General features: G+C 39.4%; 2 protein-coding genes across 2 annotated transcripts in view; one reads left to right on the forward strand and one right to left on the reverse strand.

Annotated features, from left to right (window-relative positions):
• The window catches only part of ORC2 (origin recognition complex subunit 2), a 27,099-nt gene continuing 1,122 nt past the window's right edge, over window positions 1-25,977 (forward strand). The window contains exons 1-17 of the mRNA XM_032221643.1: window positions 1-173; window positions 2,349-2,412; window positions 2,842-2,942; window positions 3,475-3,612; window positions 3,865-3,951; window positions 5,089-5,181; window positions 6,479-6,507; window positions 7,639-7,696; window positions 8,732-8,916; window positions 9,874-9,972; window positions 11,971-12,080; window positions 14,273-14,405; window positions 15,572-15,668; window positions 16,324-16,470; window positions 18,954-19,125; window positions 20,421-20,482; window positions 25,174-25,292. Of these exons, the coding sequence (XP_032077534.1) occupies window positions 2,852-2,942; window positions 3,475-3,612; window positions 3,865-3,951; window positions 5,089-5,181; window positions 6,479-6,507; window positions 7,639-7,696; window positions 8,732-8,916; window positions 9,874-9,972; window positions 11,971-12,080; window positions 14,273-14,405; window positions 15,572-15,668; window positions 16,324-16,470; window positions 18,954-19,125; window positions 20,421-20,482; window positions 25,174-25,292 (1,620 nt within the window). The 5' untranslated portion in view covers window positions 1-173; window positions 2,349-2,412; window positions 2,842-2,851. The remainder of the gene's footprint in view (window positions 174-2,348; window positions 2,413-2,841; window positions 2,943-3,474; window positions 3,613-3,864; window positions 3,952-5,088; window positions 5,182-6,478; window positions 6,508-7,638; window positions 7,697-8,731; window positions 8,917-9,873; window positions 9,973-11,970; window positions 12,081-14,272; window positions 14,406-15,571; window positions 15,669-16,323; window positions 16,471-18,953; window positions 19,126-20,420; window positions 20,483-25,173; window positions 25,293-25,977) is intronic.
• Window positions 14,421-25,977, reverse strand: part of NIF3L1 (NGG1 interacting factor 3 like 1) — a 25,314-nt gene continuing 13,757 nt past the window's right edge. Inside the window, exon 8 of the mRNA XM_032221693.1 lies at window positions 14,421-14,596. The gene's annotated coding sequence lies outside the window, so the exon portion shown is untranslated. The remainder of the gene's footprint in view (window positions 14,597-25,977) is intronic.

Consider the following 25,977-nt stretch of genomic DNA (forward strand, 5'->3'; position numbering starts at 1 on the left):
GGAGTAGAGAGGGGCCAATCACGAGCCCGCGGAAGGAAGCCGAAGCGCAAAAGAGAAGGCTTTGGCTAGCTCCGCCCACCGGAGCGGATTCACAGAGACCCTGAGGGAAGAGGGTGGGTCGTCGCTCTGGCAGCTGGCGGGAAACTCGCGCTTGTTGTGGTGCTGCGATCTTGGTGAGCGGGCAGTGAGGGGACTGGGTGGGACGAGCCGGGGAGGGGGGGAATTCGGAGCTCGCCCGTCGCCTGAGGTGAAAGGCGGTTCAACGTTAAGAGCGCGTGGTCGGGACTTCCGCGCGCGAGGCGGGAGGGGTGTGTGTGAAGGGAGAGAGAGCGGCAAATGTCGCCCCTCAAATTAACCCCCCGAAGATCTGTTGCTCGGTAACGAGGCGGCGGGAACGGTCGGAAGGCTGGACCGGTGAGATGCGCGCTTTGGTTAAAATTAGGAGGCGGCGGCGGTTCCTGCCTAAGGACGTGCGCCTTTCTCCTCCTTTGTCAAGCGCCTGTTTGCCCATCCAGTTCTGTGTGGTTTGGTGGCGACGGACAAGATACCGACTCCGCTGACTTTTTTGGGAAAAACAAGAGAAGGGAGAGTAGCCCGTTCAAAGGGAATCCCTTCTTCCCCCGACCCCGCAAACCCTGCGCGAAGTTGTTTACGGTCGGGTGTTAACGTCAAGTTCTTCCAGAAGCGACTCGCAAAGGATGCGATCCGACGCTGCCGATAAGCGGGGCATGTTGGGAACTGTAGTTCGAACACGTGGGGCAGTTGAGGGGCCGCTGGTGTCGATTCCACGGGAGATTGTTTTGGAGATCGCCTTTCTTATTTTGAGGCCATTCGTAATACCTTCATTCAGATTAAATCTTTGGATTTCGTCTTTTTTGTGATGTCCTCCTGTGATTGTGGGCTTTCTTTCTTGCCCACAACATGCTGAAAAGTGGGTCCTGTTTCCTCTTATTGGAAATAGTCCCATTTAACACAGCAGGGCTTAGTTTTGAATAGGTATCTAGAGCAGTGTTTCTCAACCTTGGCCACTTGAAGATGTCCGGACTTCAACTCCCAGAATTCCCCAGCCAGCGAATGCGAATGCTGGCTGGGGAATTCTGGGACTTGAAGTCCAGACATCTTCAAGTGGCCAAGGTTGAGAAACACTGATCTAGAGGATTGTATTACAGACAGTCAACTCGATTTAGAACCATTCGTTTAATGGCTGTTCAAAGTTGCAGCGCCACTGGAAAAAGTGACTTGTGACTGGTTTTCACACTTGCAGCATCCCTATTGTCACACGATCAAAATTCAGAAACTTGACAACAGGTATGTATTTATCACCTTTTGAAATGTTCCTTCAAGCAAAGTCAATAGGGAAGCTGGATTCAATTAACAACCACGTTACTAACTTAATTGCACAATTCACTTAACTGTGGCAAGAAAGGTTGTAAAAGAGGGGAAAATTCACTTAACAGCTGTCTTGCTTGGCAGCAGAAATTTTGGGCTCAGTTGTGATTGTAAGCCGAGGACTACCTGTGCAATATTCTTATGATGGCTTTAGCATCATATTCTATTTCTTTAATGAGAAATATAACTGCCTACCCTTGTTCCTTTCCAAGTAAATGTGCTTTAATCAATGACATTGGTTAACATTCTTTTTACATTGATGTGAAAGCCAGTCAGAGTTTTTGTGTAACCTTTGAACAAAATTTTGTAAGTTTGGGTACTGTATTGTAATACCAAAATTATTGCCATTTCATCTATAAAGTAGTAATTATAGACTTTAAAGTAGTAATTATAGACTTTATATATATCTTTCTCTTTAGTGGTAGGCTATGATGTCATATTGTTTTTAAGAATAGAATATGTTTACATATTCTGCATTTATCCTTAGCTGTCTCCATTGTATACTGTTTGTGCAAAAACTTTAATTAGGTGGCAAAGAAGAATCACTAGGAGTGTTCTGCAAAATATATCATATATATGTATATATGTATATTTTGTTGTATTTGTGCTGTAACAAAAAGGCAACAGTAAAAAATATTGGGTTTCTGCCTGGATGGTCTCTTGTGACGAGCCGAAGGACAGAGAATGGAAGTAGTGATCTTCCTCCCATATTTGGGCATACCGGGGGTTGTAAAAAAATCTAATAGATATATGTATATGTACATATAATTAATTAATTCATATTCCAGTTATTGATAGCAAATTATTGGAAAATATAGATAAAATATAAAATAAGTTTACAAGCATTGCATACCTTAGTCAGATAAGGAAACTCAATCCCTACTTCCACAGTGCTGTTGCAAATCAGCCTTTCTGATGATTTGATATTTATTAATTGCATTTTTCCTTGTTTCCTCCAGATTACACAGGATGCCAAGTTGGGCCCTACCATCACCACAGGCTTACACTTTAGTCTTCCCATATGTAAGTGAGTCAAGTCATTATCTATTCTACTACACAAATTGTTTTATTGTGTTTTTACTGGTCAAAGTTATCTAGTTTTGAAAGTGAGTTTTGTATATTTTGAGATGCCAAATTTAAGTTTTGCCTTACTCCATTGGTATGTTAGGAAGATATTATCTAAAATTCTACATGAGTGCCTTCTTGGATAGCAACATCCATCAAGGAAATTATCCAATGTTTTGTTTAAACATATATTTGTTTTCTCTATTTCTGTTGAGGACCAGCAAGCTTTTAAAAAATCCAAGTTATTACTTCTAGTAGTAATAATATATAATTTTTCCTGACTTAATATACATTCTAAGTTTAGGTGTTATTCATAATAATAAATTAAATTTATATGAGACTTGTGCCTTGATAGGAATATGTCAATTTACTTCCTTTTTGGCTTAGATACCTTGATATGAGTAATCCAGAGATAAAGAAGATTAATCTCCTAGAGGTTAAATTTGTAGCTGATGAAGATGTTCTGAAGCATATCTCTGAGGATGCAGGTATCCTTAGTTGCTTTTGTTTATTATTATTAGAATAAGGTGACTAATTCTGAATTTTCCAAAAATATTAATATTTTTGTTGTGCTTAAATATTTAATTACATCATTTTAAAAGCAGTGGCTTTTTCTGTATTTGGAGAAATTAATTACCATTTGATCCTCTGAAAATATAATGTGAGAGCAAGACAATGCTGCTAAAGTATTTAGCAATCTTTCAATAGTAAGTTAATGTCACTAGTATGGCAACTTTGCAACAAAAATACAACAGCACGTTATCTTTCAGTGTAGATATATAGAGACAAAACTTTTGCCTTCAGGAAGTTTTGACAACTGACTTTTTTTGTAATATCAACATTGTAATATTACTTCTTAAAGTAATTGTTTTGTTTTCTTTACATTCTTATCAACAATTTTCATACAGCTTTATTTTTCTAGAATGTACAGCTTCCCTGAAATGATCAGTTTTCACAGACCTACAAAAATTGTAACTGTTGAAATATTTTTTTTCTTAAGCAGTCTTATTACATTTTCAGGTCTCAAAGTTCGTAAGTTGAGTGTTCCGCCTACACTTGATATTAAAAAATGGATGAAAAATCTGGAGAACAGCTCTGATGATGAAGCCCAGGATATTTTTAAAGAAGAGGATTACGTGACTGCCCTAGACGTCCAAGGTACTTCAGGAAACACAACATTTTCACAGCCATCATTATGCAGATATTTACTTCATATTATGCATGAAAATATTCAATATTTTGTACATAATGCCACCAAGAAATTAGACACTAATATTCACTCTTAAAAATAAATATTTATATTGCTAATAAGTTATAATCTGTTGTTGAACATAGAACTTCTATAAATCTTTTACTGCTTCCCTCTAAAGCTTTCTTCTAAGGGTTAATTAATATGTATGTTTTTTTTAGAGTCAGTGAGAAATGGTTCCAGTGCAAGTGGTGGTGAGGTCTTTCCATTCCAAACCCCAAAACGCTCTAATAGGATGGCAGAGAGAGGCATGTATTGTGTTTCATGTTCTGTTTCTTTTACATACATAGGTACTTCTATACCTCTGTATGACTTGCTTTCCCATGGATTCCTTTAAAAAAACAAAATCTGCTCTGAACCCACAATCCAAGTCTGTCAGTCCTATGAGTAACAGATTCCATGAATATGTATAAAATACATGTAATTAGTCCTGTAGTGTTCACCAGTTTTGTTGGACCGATGAGATTTTATATCTCCACAAAACTAGCCCTTTGTTAATTTCTATTGGAGAGCAACCATTCCAGTCTGGAAGAGGGATCAAACGAGAAATTGGCATAGACTCTTTACGTAAACACAAGAATGCTTTTGAATCTTACCTGGTCTTTCCCAGGTGAATCTACCTCTTTCGCAGAATAGTTTTGTGAAATTGGCATAGAACAATAAAGCACCTAGTTTGAACTTTACACATGTGGGTCTACTTATTTGTACCTGACAGCTTGATAGCTTGCTTCTAAAAGTTTGCAAAATTCTAAATACAGCATGTATCACAACATCGTTAATATTGAAATGTTTTAAAATAAAAAGCTAAACCTAGTGCATGCTGACCTTTTTTTAAAACTGCCCAATAGCCAAAATGCTCTGGGTAATATACAATTTCAAAAACAGGAAATTAAATCCAAGTTAAAACTTGTATGATAAAACCAAATAAAATACAAGATAAAAGCACCCTATATACTAAGCAGCAGCACAAGTTAAAGCCAATTATACAGTTTGTGATTTGATGTCAGATCTATGTTAATCTGAATACTAATTCAGCCTCTTTGGGGAGAAAAATCCATAAATGGTGTGACACCCCAGAAGAAGTATTTGTAAAATAATTGTTTTGTTATTACTCCTAAAAGGTTCCTACAAAGTAAAGGGCTGTTTAGGGAACCAAAGACTTTGAAAATCAAGATTGGTAAAATGTGTGCAAATAAATAAATAGGTAATAGGTATCAATATTGCCCTGGATATTTCTTTTGTGAGAATCATATTATTTACTGTTGCTAATTACTTTAGATATTGAATACATTTGTACATGGTACAGTGTCTTATGCTGTCCTTTTGAGTATTTAAGTACTATTTGCATGCTGCTTTAATTGGAGATTTCTTTTTTACATTTAAAGTTTCTGAGCTAATTCAGAACTCAGCAAAGAATGCAAAACAAAACAGTTCGAAGAAGCTTGAGGAAAAAACAGACACTCCAAAAATCAGCAGTAGTAAGTTCTGTTAATAGTTTTTAAAATGTTAACTATTTGATTAAAATAGAAAATTACAGAATTTGCTTCTTTTTTTTATAAAAAAAGGTCATTCTAGTGAAATGAGATAAACAAGAATATGTATTTTATATTGCATGTATTTGTTGCTTAGCTGTGAAATTACATTTTGTAGAATACAGAATTTGTCTTACAATTGTTCTAAAATGGAAAATAAATTGAATGCCGAATATAGAACTACCATCCCTTACTAAATGAATGCCAAAATAAGGGTGCAATTTCCATCTGATCATTTCTCATATAACCATCATTTACTAAACTTGTATGCTGCTGCCTGATTCTCAACAATTCTGGCTGTTGAGTAAAATACCCAGGCATCTCTAATTATTCATGTGAATTCAGTTTTTGTTATGAAGCCAGTATGATTTTGTGTCTATGAACATGGTCAAATTTTGCTACACTGTCTAAAGCCAGACACCCTTTTATTACATTAATGATGTAATCATCAATTGCTTTATTTTGCTCCCATCTGCTGTAGATTGTTAGATATTGTGATCAGTGACCATAATAAAGATATGTATGTGAGTGCTCAACTTCTTTGTGAATATTTAACAGAAATTGGAAAATATTATAATAACTGCTTGAAAGGAGTATTTGGGAATTCTGCATATATAATTATATACTGTACTTCCTATTATACTAATTACTATATATTACTACATGATTATTGATATGCAGTTTCCAAAGACTCTAGTTTTAGCCTCATTTCCATTATATTGTTTCTAATTGCAGAGTGGTAATAGATTGTAGTGTCCATAACTATGGAAGAAATGGCATAGATTAATAGCTGCACCTCAGAAGAAGTTAGTATCAGGTCCTACAGATTTGCTTATTATTGTGCTCCCAAATTCCTTGTCTGAACTAGCAGCGTAGAAACCTAAATTTATTGAAACATTATTTACAAGGCTGGGCTATCTCTATAATTCAGATAAATTGTTAGTAGCATAGAATTTATATAGGGAAGACATTGGCAATAGACTTGTCAAGGCAGAAAACTCCAATAGAAAAAATTACTATTGACACCTTTAGTTATAAAAAAACACAGTTTGGTTCTTGCTTATTTAAATGTACAGGGATGACAATTGTTACTTGTATAGAAAAATGTGTACATGCTGCATATTAAATTAGGCTGAATCTGGTTTTAGCTGAAATTTATCTTAAAATAATACATTTGAAAGTGTGCCAAAACCCATGATATTTATAGGTAATCATAATCTGTGACTCAATTTTTAATTTTCAGAACGTTCTTCAAGCAAAGACCAGGAAGACGTGAGTGATATTTTTTGACTGTTAAAAATATCAATGTGATTGACTTAAACTTGGAAAATTGAGGCTACTTATGCTGACAAAGTATTATTTTCTAGTCTGCAGGTACAAATAGATTTTCAAATAGTTTAAGTATGTTTTCAGTCTTAAGATACCTTTCTGAAAATTATATACAATAGTTAAATTTGGATTTTCTACTTCCTCCTATTTAACTATATCTGCCAGGTTTGTATTGGAGAGTTCCCATCTCTCCAAAATACAGGTGGAGGTCTATTAAGGCAGGGGTCCCCGCGAGCGCCTGTTCCGCCCCCAGCTCACATGCCTCCAAGCCTCACCATGCCCTGGCCCAACTCTCCCTGCAGACCAGGGTGCCGCCACGCTCAGAGCATAACTTCTCCGGCTTCCAAACTCCAAACTTGGCTGCCGAGTCTTCCAGGAGTGGTCGCTCTAGGAGTGCGCTCTATCGTTGTGGACTGGCTACTGGAAGACTCTCTGTCTGGCAGCCGGCTCACAACCATAGAGCGCACCCTTCGAGCGACCACTCCTGGAAGACTTGGCAGCCGAGTTTTGGAGTTTGTAAGCCGGAAAAGAAGTTATGCTTGGAGTGTGGCAGCAGCGGTGCCCTGGCCCTGCAGGGAGAGCTAGGCCAGGGCATGGTGGTGCTGGGAGGCATGCTTGCTGGGGGCGGAACAGGCGCTCGCGCAACCCCCTTCTCCAGCCAGGCAGAGCTCCATGCACTGACCTAGAGGGTATTCCTAATGGGCAAAGCCGCGGGAGCTGGGGAGCGGGCAGAGCGCCAAGTGCCTTGGCGCCTTAGGGATACCCCCTAGTTCAGTGAATGGCGCTCTGCCCAGCTGGAGAGGGGGTTTGCCGGGCGGTTGCTCGTGAGCGTGGTCACCTCATGGCTGCTTCGCCCCTGAGGCTGTGCCCGGCTCTTCAGGAGCCAGTTCACAAAGGAGCAGCTGCCCAGCAACCCCAAAACAATAAGCCCTCCCCCTATAATAAGCCCAAGGCCATATTTTGTGGGGCAAAAGAAAATAAGACCCTGTCTTATTTTGGGGGAAACACAGTAGAATATTTAGATATAAGATGTTGTTTGAGAATGGGATCTAATATACTTGCTATTCCTAACAGACTAAAAGAAATGATTTATTATCAAAATTATCTTACCGGACTCGGAAAAGAATGACAGGTAAGAAATAGTAGTTCCAATTAACACAATTTAGTGACATTATGAGATATTTTTCCGATAATTTGCTAAACACTTCCAGTCTTTTGAGATTTTTAGTGAAGCTTTCCAAAGTCCTGACTTAATGTTTTAATACTAAATGTAAAATATGAATACCGGTGGTCTCATGAGAAAATTACTGTTTTCTATCATACATCAAGACAATGCTGGTTGTAACATGTTGACTGCCTATGACAGTCATAGCTACAATGTAGTTTACAACTGCATTGAGTTCCATGAAAACTAGGTCAAAATTATATGAAAAACAGCCCAAACTCACATGTGAGGAACAGAAGGGGAAACTCCTAAGAACATAAGAACTCTGTTGAATCAAATTAAAAATCTATCTTGTCCAGGATTCTGCTCTCCTCCCCCCCCCCCTCCGCAAATTGATGAGAAATTAATAGCCTTATTGTACTCTTGTTTTCCTAGCAAGTGCTACAGGTAGCCCATGGGTCACAACCACTTGTTAAGTGACTGTTCAAAGTTACAATAGTGCTGGATGGGTAGAACGTATAACTGGTCCTCAAAGTTGTGGCCATTGCAATGTTCCCACAGTAATGTCATGATTTGGGTACTTGGCAACTGCCTTGCCATTATAACAAATGCAGTGTCCTCCGATCATGATCAACATTTGCAATCTTCCTTGTTGGCTTTCCAAATGTAAAATCAATGGGGAAACCAGCAGGAAGTTGCAAGTTGTTCCAGTTCCCATTGCTTTCCCCCCCACCTGCACAGTGTAGTGTCCACCTGCAATACCAGGCCACCAATAACTCTTGCCTGTCAGTGTGTTTGCCTGAGACTCCTGCCTCTACCCATGCCATGGTCATGTGAAGTCCTCATTTAATGGCCCACACAGTCTTGGGGTTATGATTGTAAGCTAAGTTTTGTGATGTCACATTTTACAACTGCATCACTTTAGCAATGGAAATTCTGGCCCCAGTTCCATTTTGATCCAAGGACTACCTGTATTCTAAACTATTTTGTTTTCCTTTTTAGCCTTAAACATGTGCTCTGATAGTGAAAGTGATTATTCTGCTTCAAACCCTGAAGAAGACGGGGATGATGCTTGCTCGGTATCTGCTGATGAAGCTGTTCTTCCAAAAACCCCAATCAGATCCCAAACCTCTTCTGTTCCACCTAGCAAGGAAACATCTGCTAAGAAGCCGAAGAGATGCAGTTCTGTAAGCATGCTCAGAACTCAGTGTGTTTCCAGGGTACAATGAGTACAATATAATGTCTTTTAGAAGCAGTTTTCTCTGCGCTCAAAAATAAATCAAATGCATTTTTCCTCCGAGTAGTTTTGGAAAAGTGTTCTGTTACAGTTTAATTTATCTAGCTTTAATTCTCCTGACTAAATTCTGGAGACAAATTTGCTAAATCTTTCCACAAAGTTTCATTTAGTGTGTAAATTCTTGGTTTACCCTCCTAATTATATCCCTAAGTGAAATAAGTTGTATCCTTATTGCAAAGTACCTATTAAGTTCAGGGTTACCTTTTCTGTAGTTTATATAAATGTTTAACAATAGCTAAAATTAAACACATGGGGAAAGAGTAAAACAGTAAAAATGGAATGGAAACAAGTTTTGTTTTCTTCATATTTCTGTAAGTTAAAATATAACATGCAAAATGTTTGTTTTTAATTACTGTATATACTTGCAGATAAGCCAAGAATTTTAGGTTTCAAAATACATAAAAAAAATTGGGTTTAGCTTACCTACAGATGGACATCCACCACTATATACGCTAATATTTTAAAAAATACCTATTTATACTTGTAGATAAGCCCATTTGTGGATAAGCGAACCCTTAAATTTTTAATCAAACTAGCATGAAAAATTCATCACCAATGGATAAGCTAGTTGTAGAAATTAAAACACAAAAATTTTGAGAGTCAACATATCTTCGGTAACACATTTTTATTATATTTTGATTAAAAAAACATTGGTCAGCTTACCTAAGGATGAACTTTTCCATAAATATATATGATGCACTATTAATCATTAGAGGAATTTAGATTCATTTCAATATCCTGTTTTCTATAGTGAAGTTTTGCACATTATTAATCAGTTCTCAGCCATCAATTTATTCTTCAATTAATGTTGCCAGAAGATAATATTTATTCTTCTGTTTATTATCAGAGCAATTTGGTGGAAGAGTATTTTGAAGCACACAGCAGTTCTAAAGTTTTAACCTCCGATCGAACACTGCAGAAGTTGCAGGAAAAAAAACTGGATCAGGTAAAGTGCAGTCTTATGTCTTTTGCCATTTGTGGAATTAGTCTTCTGGTTATTTCCTTAATCAAATTTGTGTGGACTTTTCTTCCCAACTTGTTGCTTTTTACATATCTTGTAAAATCTCTAGACCCTCCATCAGCTTCTTTAAACACCTTATCTTTGGTTATCAGTAGTGCTTTTGTCAAAGTTTCTCTCCTTGAATCCATGAATTCTTCTCTTTTTTCTTCTTCTATACCTTGAAATCTGGTTTAGAGCTCCTTTCCATCTATCTTCCCTTTCCATGTTGCACTCTTTCCATCTCCAACCACACTCAGTTCACTATCAGTATCCACAATTATCTTGCCTCTTTGTTCATTTTTCCCTTGGGTTTTTAGGACTCAAACCTCCACTTTTTCCATTTGCTGGATATTTTCAATTTTTCCATCAAATTTTACTGCATTACAATCTATATTTTCCAATCTCTTCTCAATTCTCTCTGTTGTTTCTAGTAATTTTTAAATTTCAAATATAATCTGTTGTAATGTTATGGTTTCTTTTTGGTGTTGTGCCATTCTTCCAACTAGTAAACACTGCCACTTTAGTTTCAAAACAAGGTTTTGTTTTCACTTCTCTCCAGCTACCAAAGAAGCATCCAAAGATCATCTGTATAAACAAACCATGCTCTTCTCCTTATCTCTTCTGTAAACAAGCTGAAGCCTTTGAAGTACAAAGTCAAAATGATCAAAGAGAAAGCAATATTTCCAGGACTCAACCTCCAACCTCCAAGTGGCAGTGTAACTTCTTTTCCCTCTAATGTTACTACCCTCTTTATATTCCTTTTATATCTTCTTTATATTTCAGGCTTAAAAGAAACAAAATTCTTAAATGGAGCAAAATAAAGAGAAAAAAACCATCCAGACCAATATTATAAAAATAAAGAAAAGAATTTAATCCATAGATTAAAAAAAGAAATAGAAGAAGAAAAACCAATACTTTTCACTTTAAAAAGTAGGAAATATTTGCAAAACTTCCATAAAAGAAAATGAAAAAAAAAAAAGGATAACACACTGTCCAATATAGCTTAATTTCGCCACTTATTTTCTTTTCTTTGCAAGTTTAATTTAGCTTTGATTTTTGGGGGGCAGTCTCTCTTATAACAATAAAATTTCCTCATCAGATGGACACACTCTCTCTTTCCGCTTTCCTCCCATTACGGAGCTGTCCCAACTTCAGCAGCTTTTGGCTGCGCTTCCGTCGCTGGCAAGAAGAGATTCTCTTGGATCAATCAGGGACTTTGCAATGTCCCTGAGATCAGCAAGACGTGCTCTTCCATGTCACCGTCTCTTCGAGACGGTTTAGGTCCAAAAGGACTATCCAGCGGCAAAAGTATCAACTGCAATCTTAGAGATCGCTCGTCGTACCATTGCGACGTCAGCTCCTGTCTCCACGAAACATCTTTACATCTTTAAAATACTGTATATTCCTTTTTATTTGTTCATCACATTTATATACGGCTGCAATTCTCCTTAAAAAAAACCAATAACAAATAAAACTTAAAAATACAAGAAAAAGCAGTCAAAAATAGACAAATCCACATTCCAGAAAGCATCTGCATCAGCTCCCAAATGCTCCATTTTCAGAAACTCCCAAAACACAACTTGTGAAGAACCTATTTAAGAGGGATGATTACAAAAAATACTCCTTACCTCCCCAAAATTTGGGACAGTCACGATTTTCTCAGCATGATCAAAGTGGTTTAGCCAATTCTGATGGAGGAATGCAATCCTAAAGGTAACTCAGCACCAAGTCATAAAACGCTTCATAGGTTAAAGCACTTTCAATTGCATTCTATTAGTCTTTATCTCTTTTTGAACTGGGAGATGGAGAAGGAATTGAGAAATTCTGATGATGGAGATTATTCTGTTCAAAGCCTTTTCATCAATTAAGAACTTTCTCATTATATCAATAATTAGAAATTTACTGATGAGTCCTTTTTTTCTGCAATGACTCTAAATGGTCTAGGAATCCCTACAAAATCTCTTGAACAACATACCTGTTGCTTTTGCTGTTGAACGGGAAAAGTTAATGAAACAATATCAATCCCTCTTCTACAAATGGATGTTGCAGCTGCAGTAAGTATCCCTTATATTTTAGTAGAAGTTTGCAGTCCAGCGAATAAATTGAAATAAATCCCCATAGTTATGCCTTGAAATCATCTTGTTGAATAAAACTGGATCATTGGATGTAATTGATATTTCACTATTGTATGTGGTTAATATTTCCTAGAATTGAGGTCTGCACAAACAATTTGAAAAAGTAGAAATAATTATTTCAGCTGTGACATGATAATTTCATTTATTTTCCTATTTGCGCACACCACAATCAACCGGCCCTCAGTGGCTTAAAATCAACATCCATGGTAAAAATTAAAATTCAGAAAGTCACAAAAGCAAATAAAAATAAAATCCTCCAAAATCATTAATAGTTATTAGAATAATTTAGTATAATTATCCTGAGCCTTCAAAGAACTTCCAGGGCAATTCTATTTTTAATAGCTTCTATGGAATCCTTGGTGCTCAATGATGAGCTTGGTTATTTGCAGAGGTTTCATCACCCTACTAGATAACATCAGTGGGGTTGATCACTGAATATGGGGTTTGCTCTCTATGTATAGTGCAAAAAGATTGTTCCTTGGTGGAGATTTATCAACATGCAAATTTCTCTCATTTGCATGCTTTCTGAAGAGTTTGATGTCTGCATTTTAACCCTGAACTACATATATTCTCTTCTTTTGTACCAACAGAGGGCATCAAATGCTTCAGAAAGAATGCAAATGGGAGAAATTTGCATGTAGGCAAACTTCTACCAAGGAATGACTATTCTTTCTGTCTGAATGCCCATAAAGAGAGAGCAAAACCTATACTCGGCACACTGATGATGTTACCTAGTTAGGTGATGAAACTCCTGATAGCCAACAACCAAGCTCAGCATCAAGGACGCCACAGTTCAACCCTAAGCTACATATACTCTATCAATAGCTTATAGAAAATAACTATAAGTAGTCTTCAACTTAAAACTATTCATTTAGTGACTGTTCACTAAATGAACAGCACAGAAAATAGTGATTTATGACTATGACTATATACTTAAGCCATTTACAGCATTCCCATGGTTACATGACAAAAATTCAGCCGCTTGCCAACCGGCATATATATGACCATTTGTGGCATCTTCTGACAAGCAAAGTCAATGGGGAAGCCAGATTCATTTAACAAGCGTGTTATTAACTGTTGTAATTCACTTAACAACTGTGGCAAGAAAAGTCATAAAATGGGGCAAACTTATTTAAACAACTGTCTTATTTAGCAGTGGAAATTTTGGGCTCAATTGTGGTTGTAAGTAGATCTGTAATGCTGAGAATTTTAATATGCACTGAGAGACTTTTCCAACTCAAAAAAGTAAATGGAATGAAATAGATCCAGTGCTAAGCAAATTCACCTCAACTCAATTAAATAGCAATAGCAGTTAGATATATACCGCTTCATAGGGCTTTCAGCCCTCTCTAAGCGGTTTACAGAGTCAGCATATCGCCCCCACAGTCTGGGTCCTCATTTCACCCACCTCGGAAGGATTGAAGCTGAGTCAACCTTGAGCCGTGAGATTTGAACCGCCAAACTGCAGATAGCAGTCAGCTGAAGTGGCCTGCAGTACTGCACTCTTAACCACTGCGCCACCTCGGCGCAGTAGAAAACATTAGATATTCAGAATCAGAGGTAGGTTGCTACCGGTTTGGCCCGGTTTGGCCAAACCGGTAGTGGAATTCAGGCCTGGTTGCAGAACCGGCAGCGACCCAGGCCTGATATGCCCCTGAACCAGCTCCCTCGCCGCCGTTGATGTCGTCGCCATTTCAATTTCCATTGAATAACACACACACACGGGTTACAAACCAGTTCTAAAACCGGCAGCAACCCACTCCTGTTCAGAATACTGATATTTTTTCCCCTCCTGTTTAAGATAAGCTTTTACTATTAATAAAACACTTAATTAAGATAGAAAATCAGGATAGACAATTAACAGAAAACTTGTTCAATGATAAAGAATTGTCAGTTTGTCTGTTTAGAAAAAAATGGTATGCTACGGATAGCTAAACTGAAATCCTCGGTTTTAAAAAAATCTAGTAAGTAAACACAACAAATTTTGTGCACACAGCCCATTTTTAGAACAATAGGTTCTTGTGGTCAGCCTAAACAATTTCAATACATCATAGTGCATTGCATTTTGTTTTGTCATATTTAAGGGCTTTTTTTTTCTTTATTTCTTACAGCCTTGGGTTCAATATTGTGCTATACGGATTAGGTTCAAAAAGAGATCTATTGGAGAATTTCCGTATTTCTCTTCTTCAGGATTCTGTGCATCTTGTTGTAAATGGATTCTTCCCCAACATCACTATAAAATCAGTAAGCAAAAACAGATATATGGCTGGCTTTGATTGGTTAACAAAAGCTTTATTACAAAACGCATTAGTATAGAGAAAGGTGTTACAGGTAGTCCTTGTTAAGGACTGCTTCATTTAGTTCCTGTTTCACATTTATGATGGTGATGGAAAGTAACTGTACAGCCAATTCTCACATTTATGACTTGCTCAGGTCTGTAAAGAAAAGGAAAGTTGAAATAAAATCATAAGCATTGTTGTAGTTTCATCCAGCAATTGTTTCACTTAACTGAGTTGTTGTAGCTAATAGTGATCACTGAATGGAGACTAACTGTACATTTCTCAAATTGCTTATCTTTTCTGCACTTAATCCTAGAATATGATGGCTGCGTTCTGCCAGCCCAGCTAAATTACATTTTGCTGTTTGTAATTTAGAGTGTTTTGTGATCGAGCCAGTTGTGGTTTGTTTAGTAAACCATAGTTAAATCATGGCTTAGAATATTCTAAGACTATAGATAGCCAAACTACGTTGTGGACTTATTTTTGAGTGCAATTTCTTTATTTATAGATTCACTTGCAAAGAAAAATGAGATACTAGGAACAAATTGGATTAATTTGAAACATAGGAACTACTTGGCTATGGAGGTTCTCAATCATTCAGGTCATAGTTGTCCACAGGTACTTTTCCTAAAAGGCAACTGGACTTTGTTGGTTTTTTCCTTAAAAATGTTCCTTCAGAAGTGGAGGATCTTGGATGAGAAGCAAAATATTTTCAAGGAAAAAGCCAAGAAAGTCCAATTGCCTTTTGGAAAAGGAACTTTGGGACAGGGGCTACTTGTTCTTATTGTCCATGGAGTCAGCCCTGATTCTTGATGTTTAACAAGTCCCTACACTTTCCTTGACAACATTTTGGGTGTAGTTTTGCTAGGACCTTCATCCCAGCAGCACAATGGGCTCTCATAAAAGCTGCAGCCTATGAAATCTTTTTTTGCTTATTATACCTTCTTATATGAAAAGTATTTCTAAATTTTATGAGTTTCTACAATAATGTAACTTTTAGTACAGGAAAGTTATAATTTATTCAAATAGATATAGCAGTCAAACGTTTTTCAGTTCAGATTTAATTCTTCTAAGAATCTTTAAAAACAAAGTGTTAAAAGAGGTTGATAGCCTACCATTTTTCTGTGCCAGATTTTGAATTCTATAACAGAAGAGGTATTGAATCACATGGGTACCTTTCGTAGCCCCCAGGACCAGATGGACTTCATCTTAAAAAGTTTTAAAGAAGGTAAACTATATGGACAGTTATTCTATGAGGTTATGTATAGCTCCCTTAGACATTCTTGATATAATGTGACTAACGAACGGAGGTGATTTAAATTGCATTTAATACAGAAAATTTAGAATTTGTGAGACTTGATTCAGTAGGTTTGAAATAATGCTAAGGTTTTGAATCCCCAAGTCCCGTCCCGTCCGTCCCCCCCCCCCCCCCCCCCCCCCGGCCACCCCAATGATAGGAATCATGCAGCAAAGATCTTTTGCAGCATTTCTAGTATCCTTGGATTTCTGTCTCGGTTCATCCCAGCTTTTCATCCCAATCAGTGGTCTTCCCTTTTCAACTTGCCATCATGAAGCTCAATTCCATCATGATTGTCCAATAACATTAAATGCATATATTGTTTAACTAATGAAGGTTTACTATACGTTATTCATTTAAAGAAGATTTAATAGAGATGTATGTATTGTAAACTGCTGCTTTAAAAGTAAATTTCATTATAATTTTAAAATATTCGTAAACTGTTCTGGAAAACACTTATTTCAAACATTAGCAATTTTTTTCACATAAGCATAAATTATTCCAGACATAAATCCTATAACCATTATTTATATATTCTATTTTTGATCTTTGACTATTGATATTTCTTTTTCTTGTTGTTTGCCAGATGTTTCCTCGGAACTATATCTTCTAATCCACAACTTGGACAGTAAGATGTTAAGAGGAGATAAAAATCAGCAAATCCTAGGACAATTGTCTTCGCTTTCCAATATCTACCTCATAGCATCTATTGATCATATTAATGCACCTCTCAGTAGGTTACTGGGTTTTTCAAACTGTATGTTGTGTGTAAATTCATCATAAATGCCAGACATTAGTAGCAGGTCCCCTTATGGTACAAGCTTAATTTATTTTAGGGCTGTTTTTTTATTCTGCATATTACCAATGATGGAATTATTATTATATATTTAAATTTCTTAAGAGACTATGATTTATTTTGTACTGGTAAAGCAGAATCTCAGAACAGTTCAATGGGAGTTTCAGATTACAGTTTATTTTAACAGGGTGTTTTTATAAAGTCTTTTTATAAATAAGTTAAAGACATTGCTTCCCTACAAGATGACAGTACTAAACTTATGAGTCTGCTGTACTTTTGCAGAAACATTTAGATTTATTTAAGTAGTTTTAATCTATTCCTGCCTAGTTGGTGTTCAGAAGCATCTGTAGAATGGGCTAATTCAGCCTGGCATCTCTTTGTTCTTTCTTTCCGTGTATAGCAGCCACACAACATATTCATCTCAATAAAGGAAAAATTCCTAAAATTTTAAAAACCCTTTCTTATTAATCTACTCCATCTTTGACATTCCAAATTGGCTAAAATAAAGAAGTGTTCTTTCCATTTAAAATATAGCATAAAAATTGTAACACAACATAAACCATCTCTTAAACAATCAAAATATAACTTCCACAGTTTTCATGACCTTTATAGATTTGAAAGACACTTATATACCATGCATAACCGTTCATAGGTGTATGTAATACTAATTTTTCTATAGGCAAAGTTTTCTTGAAGGCAGTGGCGAACTTCAGTAAATGATGGCTGCCCTGCAGGATGTCAAACACAGTCAAAAGTTTGCAGCTCAGGAATTCCTATCAGAAATGGATGGCATGATATTCATTTGCTAAAGCTTAGGGCAGTGCAAATGGCTTTATAAAGCATTTTGCACCAAATGAAGCATGCTTATTTAACATATTCAGACATGAATTATCAGACATCAAAATCCAAATCCTTTCATAAGCAGGTGAGATGCCTTATACGCAACATACACAAAGAGCATTGAAGCAGATCATGCTAACAGTGCTTTGCTATTTTCAGTCCTGCTTCCAAGATGTACAATGTTAGGTTACTGTCAGGGAGAGCCAAAGCAGTGAATGCAGGGAACTTGCAATACACTTTATCCTATATTTATTTCTCCATGTCTGTTGGATGTTACGGAAAATCATGATGCAAAAGGCAATAGTAATTCCAATGGTTTTCTATTTACTTTGAAGACATTGGTTTTCAAATTCTTCAGCTACTGAATAGATCCCCAGTCATTTCAATCATTCCAAATGTACTCACACAGATAAATTTTCATCATAACATGGAAGGCAGGCTGTGGTTCCCATCAGTTGTCAAAGCCAAAATGTTGTCATTTTGATCTCTAGATTTTGGAGAAGCACTATTATTTAGCCTTTTGATTGTTCATCTTTTCTCTCTTTAGAGAGAAAAGCAGCAGACTTACCCTGAAAGTATAGATTTTCAAAACTCTGATAGATTTATTGTAGCAAATCTAATGGAGCCAACACAAGAGAATTTCAGCAACAGATGTGTATCGAATGGAAGCTTTATTTATAGTAAATATTGAAATGCTAGCTCCTTTCTAATTTGCATCATGTAATGGATCCAAACCTACTCCCATATTTATTCAATTGTCATCTATGTTGTTTTCTAACCAAGTCAGAACTAAAGAAGCTTCTTAGATGAGAAGTGAAACATCTTCCTCAAGGAACAAAACATAGTCCAGTTGCTTTGAAAAAGCATCTTTGAGATTCTTCTGTATGGTTATCCTAAGACATTTTTCCTCCAGATTTTTTTTCCTATGGCTGTGTCATAGAAGAAGCTGAGTGGACTAATAGGTGTGGCCTTTAAGACTTGGTCTAGTCAAAGTTCTTGTCCTAAGAGATAGGATAAATTAACTCACTCTCTTGATGCCTCTGCTAGACATGTAGACTCTTCATGAAGAAAATCCAGGATCATTTTAAAAATAAAAATAAGGACTGGAATTGACTATTCGACTGATGCTATAATTGATGTTTTTCAGAGATGTATGACTTGAGACTCTAGGCTTTCATGAAATCTATGAAAGCCTTGGTCACAGTTCCAGAAGGATTTGAAACTAATAGAACAATATGATGGAATAAGATTGTGTTTAATAATTTAATTATATTCATATTAAATTACATTTTCTTCTTGTTTGGAATGCATTCCCCAGTTTGCCACCCAAAAGCCAGATGACTCCCTTAAACACACTTCTTCATTAAAGATATGTGCTCTTTTCTAATTAGTATCAGACCTTATTCAAACAACAATCTGTCATAAAAAGAACTTCATGTAACAGTTTGGAATTTCTCTGCCAACTTTTATGGAAAGCTATTTCCACACTTAAGAGTGCTCAAAGTTTTATGGAACGTATTCTCTGCTCTTAGGGCATTAATATTTTCTTTCTTTTTGATATTTGTCTTCTGCATTCATAGTGTGGGATCAAGCAAAACAAAGCATGTATAATTGGTTGTGGTATGAAACAACCACCTTCAGCCCTTATGCAGAAGAAACAGCCTATGAGAACTCGCTCTTGGTACAGCATTCGGGATCTTTGGCATTGAGCTCCCTCACACATGTTCTCTGCAGTCTTACTTCTAATGCAAAGTAAGAGATAAGTTTGTGACAAACATGAGAGATTCTTCCCTATGACCAGAAAAAAAACCCCTAGTATGTAAGACTAATACTAAAAATATAATTCTTTATGCATTGCAAGTGGGGATGGAAAAAAACCCCTTAATGGTGTTTTCCCAGTGCAGGATAGGGAACTTCTAGCCCTCCAAATGGGCCATGGCTACTAACTGCCCCATCAACAAGTTTAAGGATGTGTGATGCTTTTGAGTTCCTGTGAAGCAATATGTTGTAATATTTTTCATAAAATAGTTGAGATAGAATGCAAATCTTTAATTTTGCTTTATTGCATTTTTCTTCTTTTAATTGAATTGAATTTATTGCATTTATATGCCGCCCTTTTCCCCGAAGGGGACTCAGGGCGGCTCACAATCCAAGTCAGGGAGGGGGATACAGATAAGGGATAAAAAAAGACGAACAAAACAATACACAATTTAAAAGCACACAACAACCATACCATTCGAGAGGGGGGGCAAAAACTCTTTAGCCCCAGGCCTGTCGGAACAGCCAGGTTTTAAGGGCTTTGCGGAAGGCCTGGAGGGTGGTGAGGGTTCGAATCTCCACGGGGAGCTCGTTCCAGAGGGTCGGAGCAGCCACAGAGAAGGCTCTCCTCCGGGTAGTCGCCAGCCGGCATTGGCCGGCGGATGGAATTCAGAGGAGGCCTAATCTGTGGGATCTAATCGGTCTATTGGAGGTAATTGGCAAATGAGGTATTTAAAAATAGACAGCATTTCTGTCTTACGTGTACATGCACACAAATAAATGGCTAAATTTAGATAAATAGGTTTTTCCCCCCCTTGGGGGAAAGTAAAACCAGCTGATAAAAAATGGCAGCTACACTGATGCATGGAATAGTGAGATTGCGTAACGTTTAGTCCAGTGTTTAGTGGAACCATTAAAGAAAATATAAAAGTAAGAATATAAATGGTATGAGGAGTATGGATTTTTCCTAGAACATTTTTTCTCAGTGATAAGTACACTCATTCCTAGTTTTCTGACCGAATTCTATTCCACTGACCAGGTTGTTAAGTGAAATGGTCGTTACATGAACACACAACTTTGACACTGTGAAGATCACAGTGATTGCTGTCTCATTCAGAACTTTTTTGTCTTATAATAGCTCTGCCATGCTTACTGGTTGGAAAATGAATTTTTAAATTAGTCATATTTGCAAATGTTTTCTAATTGTGGTTAGTCGCTAAACAAGGAGTGAATGTGTATGTATGGTTCTTGCTGTATTTAACTATATTAACATGGTTGTCTCTTTCCAGGGGTATCTTTAGGCTCTTGGTAGAGTACCAATTGGAGAATAAGGATAATCCCTCCTATTTAGGTAAAGATGCAACATTTGTAATTTGTTTCCTAGAGTTCAAACTATAGCAGTGTTGTCAAGATAAGAGTTTGGTAGAGAATTTTGACACTGAACATTATCTGTTAATAAATGGGCTGAGACTTAAATGTTTTTTTTTCCTAGTTGGAATATGGTATAGCTTTAAACTAAAAGATCAGTAAGCTAGGATATATAGTGGAAAATATTTAAGAGCAGTCTGATGCTTTGTAATCAGAACCAATTTTGGGCTTGGGCTAATGGATCTCGGGGGGGGGGGGGTTAGGTTGTAAGATTTTTCTGAGCATATCCTCATGAGGAACACAATTTAAATGGCAAAGACAGCTGTCACTATGCAGAATTTCTTTTTAGATTTTGCTCCCATTAGCTTACCCAAATAGCTGTTTGGGAAGTAGTTGGAATATAGTTTTCCTCCTTTCATTATGTTCCACTTCTTCAATTCACCAAACAGCCAAGTCATGCTCTCTTGGTTTCAATGGTCATCTAAGCCTTTGACCATAGTGTATAAATGTAGGAAAATTCCAGTGCTGTTTCTCATTGATAGATTCTGATGCTTACTGTTTTTGTGTGTGAAGATAATACATTACTTTATTATAACCTTTTGGTCAAGTATCTACATATCTATGAAAATTAGTATCAAATAATGGCGGAGATCATGCAAAGTCTCCGAGGTGGGGCGTGGGAGGAGTCACTGATGGGTATTAACACAGTCCATTTGCCCGAAGACTGAGGTAAATCTGAGGGCACTCCCTCTGCTCCTCCTTCTCACTCCCCAGATTAACCTCAGTCTTCAGCCCAGAAGGAGACATTTTACCTGACTCTCCATTTTACGAGGCTTTTCTCAGCGTTTGAATTGCTTGGATTCCTCTCACCTCCCTTAGCGGCGCTGTCTTACCGACTTGCTTGCTGCGTGGCCGAGAGCTTAACTGCTGGACTGCAGCAGCGGGGGGGGGGGGGAATCCCCAAGCCGCACGCCCCGGGCATTGCTTCACGAGGTCCTTAGATCAGCAGAGGTGATCGCATGACCAGAAGGAGGCAGCTCAGTCGGAGCTGGAACAGAGACTCGGACTGCGTGGTCGGCGGTCGCCATTTTGGTAGCGAGGGCGCACGCATGGAGCGCAGGGATCGGCACTCTGTTACCAGAGGCTGCAGGCGCTCTCAGCCACATTTGGGGACCATTATTGATTCGGTAGAGGGTGAGGTCTTCCTCTCACAGGAGCGTAGGGACAGTGTTGTAGAATTGTGTCGAGAGATTTGCAGGATTCAATCTGTTCCCGTAGCTCTCCTTTCCAGGTTGCTCGGCAAGTCCTGGTGCCCCCCAGGTGATTCTCTCCCTCCGCTGGTGGATGTCCCCAGCTCTGGCCAAGGGTTCCGTTCAAGGAACCAGACAGGCTGGTCCTAACAACAGATGCAAGCCTATTTGGTTGGAGGGCTCACCTAGAATCCCAGTTAGCGCAGGGCCGGTGGACCCTGACGGACCTGCGGAAGAACATCAATTGGGTGGAGCTCAGAGCGATCCACCTAGCCCTCCGAAGGTTCAAGATGATGGTCGCCGGCAGACACATCCTGGTGCTGATGGACAACGTAGCAGCCAAGGCCCACGTGAACAAACAGGGAGGCACCCACTCCATAGCGCTACGTGATGAGGCAGTGCGTCTGGGAAACTGGACGAAACAGAACCTCCTGTCGATTCGAGCAGAACACATCTCTGGAGTGGAGAATCATCAGGCAGACTGGCTCAGCAGGGAGACAGTAGACCACGGAGAGTGGGAACTCCACCCTTGCATCTTCGAGCAGATCTGCCAGAGGCTCGGCCGACCGACAGTGGATCTCTTCGCCTCGCCGTTTAACACCCAGCTTCTGAGGGTCATCTCACAGTTCCCTACCCAGGGGGCGCAGGACATTGACTCCCTGCGCTGCAAATAGCATTGGGCCTACTTTACACCTTCCCTCCACTTCCCCTCCTTCCCAGGGTTCTGAGGAAGCTAGTGGTAGAGAGGGCAGCGATAGTCCTAGTGGCTCCGTTTTGGCCACGGCGTCCCTGGTTCACGGACCTTGTGGAGATGTCGATTCTGGCCCATTGGAGAATCCCTCGGGGGGAGGTGGCCCTACGCCAGGGGAACCTGGAGCACCCAGACCCAGAGTGGCTCCATCTGACCGCCTGGCGCTTGAGCGGGAACAACTAAGAGAGGCCCAATTCTCCGCCAGAGTCATCGGGACCATTGAGGCCTCTAGAAGGAAGTCCACCATCCATATCTACAATGCGACCTGAACTTCCTTCGCGGCCTGGTGTTGGGCTGTGCAGGTAGACCCGGCATCGGCCTCAGTTCCACAAGTGCTGGATTTCCTCCAGGACGATCTGGAGAAAGGCCTACCTCACAGTACTCTCAGAAGGCAGGTCTCCGCCCTGGCCACCATCCTGGGAGGGGTAGGCACTCAACCCCTGTCCCAGCACCCAGTCATCAAACGATTCCTCAGAGGGGCTGCTAATCTCCGGCCCCCGGTGGTTCACCATTTCTCCTCGTGGGACCTTCCCACGGTGCTCCAGGCGCTACTGGAGGCCCCTTTTGAGCCCCTCAGGGAGGTGAGCCTTCAATTCCTAACCCTCAAGGTGGTCTTCCTCGTGGCAATCACCTTTGCCAGGAGGGTGTTCGAGATTAATGCTCTTTCCACCAGGACAGACCTCTGCATTTTCCACAGCAACAGGATCGTGCTCAGGCTCGATCCTGCCTTCATGCCTAAGGTCAGTTCCCCCTTTCATAGGAGCCAGGAGGTAGTCCTCCCGGACTTCTGTCCGTCTCCCTCCTCGGAGAGAGAGAAGTCCTGGCACTGCCTGGACGTAAGAAGGGCACTGCGCATTTACCTCAAGCGCACAGCTGCCTTCAGGCGGTCGGAGGCCTCTTCATTTCCTACCATCCCTTGGCTCGGGGAGCCAAGGTCTCCCCAACCACCATCAGCAGATGGATAAGGTTAGCCATTTCCAAGGTCTATGAGGCTCGTAGGCTGCCGGTGCCGGTGGGCATCACGGCACACTCCACCTGGAGTGCGGCCACCTCTGCGGCCTGGGCCACCCAGGTGTCCATTGAGGACATATGCAGGGCAGCCGCCTGGTCCTCCCCATCACCATCAGGCACTGACTAGATGTGTATGCCTCGGCTGAGGCATCCTTCGGGAGGAGGGTCCTGCAGGGAGTACTACACTCTCGAGAGACTCGGGCCCAATGATCCCTCCCATGGACATCTAATTTTGGTATGTCCCATCAGTGACTCCTCCCACGCCCCACCTCAGAGACTGTCAGTTGGTCTTACCTGAACTGCATGTCTCGAGGGGGGCGTGGGAGCAGTTACTTCCCGCCCGTTAGGCGCCTCCTGCGCTGGGCGTGGGTTGGTTTAGTTCAGGTCAGTCAGGGACCTCGGAGGGAGTTGGGGGGGAGTCACTGTCCCTTCCTTCCCAGGTTCTACATTAACTGGACCATTGGTTAATCTGGAAAGTCAGAAGGAGGAGCAGAGGGAGTGTCCTCAGATTTACCTCAGTCTTTGGGCAAATGGGCCGTGTTAATACCCATCAGTGACTGCTCCCACACCACCCTTGAGACATGCAGTTCAGGTAAGAGCAACTGACAATCTAAATGTTGAACATTCATAAGGTTCCAGTTATAGATAAATGAATATGTTCTTATGTTACGTTAAGCCAAGAGCAAACTATATTATAGCTTAAAATAATGTGGACAGCCAGCCACTGGAATAGTGCAGTCATAGCCTCCCGTTATGATGTACCTTTCAATATTTTTCATACTTTTGACCGATCAATAATTCCACTATATCTAAATTACAATACAGAGTAAATGGGCTTTGCAAGTCTTGTTTGTAAATTACTGACTTTACAAACCTTTCTTTGATATGATAAAATCAGAATATAAAAAGAATGAACATATGCAAATTGACATTATATATGCAGACAGATCAGACAACTCATCCTGGCCAACTCGCCATGGGACAACTCACCGCAGACAATTCAACAAATATAAAACTTAAATTAATTTCAATGGAACTCTGGCCAATAACAATAAAGTCAATCCAGAAATAAAAAGAGTTGAAATAATTTCAACGAAAAGACAGACACCAATAATAAAAGTAAGCGCAAGAAACAATTAGTACAGGGTTGAATTGTCCTATGGCAAAGTGGTCATGGCAAGTTGTCCTATGGTGATTTGGTTGTGGCAAGTAATCCTAGACCAGTGTTTCTCAACCTTGGCAACTTGAAGATGTCCGGACTTCAACTCCCAGAATTCCCCAGCCAGCGAATGCTGGCTGGGGAATTCTGGGAGTTGAAGTCCGGACATCTTCAAGTTGCCAAGGTTGAGAAACACTGTCGTAGACCTGATCAGAACTATGTGTTGAGATATGCACTGAGTATACTCTGAGTTTGAACACTGGTGGCTTGCTTTGTCTTCGGCATTTTTCTACTGTAGTTTCAAACGAATGTTATGTACAATAGTTAATATGTGCATTTCTTATTGAAAGTTTTAGGGGGGAAAATACCTTCAGCACTAACAATCAAGTTCTACAGATTAGATTAGGTGATGTTTCTTGGTGTTGAAATGAGAGTTGTCCATTTGAACAAGAGTTCCATTTTTTATGCTTGATATTAAATCTCTTTTGCTTCTCTTTTACTAGGTCTTTCTTTCCAAGAGTTGTATCAGCGCTGTCGGGAGGCCTTCTTGGTCAATAGTGACCTAACTCTTAGAGCTCAGCTCACAGAATTCAGGGATCACAAGCTCATTCGGACTAAGAGGGTAAGTGAGGAGAATCTTTGTGCCAGTTGTGAACTTATATCTTATTTACCCATGTTTGAGAAAGAATCCAGATTGAATTATTATGGCTACGTTGATAAATGCTAGGAGAATATCACGTTAGGTGTTCTTAATGAAGATAAAATGCCATATTTTTTGCAATTAGGGTATTGATAGACGCCAAATAATGTTCTCACTCAGTTATACAGAGTAAAACATAAGGATAACTTTACTGTACTCCTCACAAAATATTGAATTATGTCCTAGAGCAGAGTACCCCAACCTTTCTAGATTGGCAGCCTGAGGTGGGGGGGAAGGCACCTTTATATGTGCATGTGCGCCAACGAATGGGGCTGCAAGTGCCACCCCAACGCTTAGGACACTAGCGCCCGCATGCTGCTGCAACACTAGTATGAGGGGTGTGTGTGTTGTGCTCATGGTGAAGGTAGCGTCCGCACAACACTTGCAGCATTGCTAGCACCCGCATGATGCTATTGCAAGTGGGGGTGCACTCGTGGCATTGCTAGCACCCACACAATACCACAACCCTGGTGCAAGTGGAGGTGCACATGCACTCACTGGCCAACTATTCAAGTGGCCAGTAGGCCACAGCCCAGTAGTGGGCCATGTCCACAGGTTTGGGACTCCTGTATTAGAGGGATTAAGTAAAAAGAAAAATCATGTTTAT

Source organism: Thamnophis elegans, chromosome 1, assembly GCF_009769535.1.
Source record: "Thamnophis elegans isolate rThaEle1 chromosome 1, rThaEle1.pri, whole genome shotgun sequence".
NCBI classification, from domain to species: domain Eukaryota; kingdom Metazoa; phylum Chordata; class Lepidosauria; order Squamata; family Colubridae; genus Thamnophis; species Thamnophis elegans.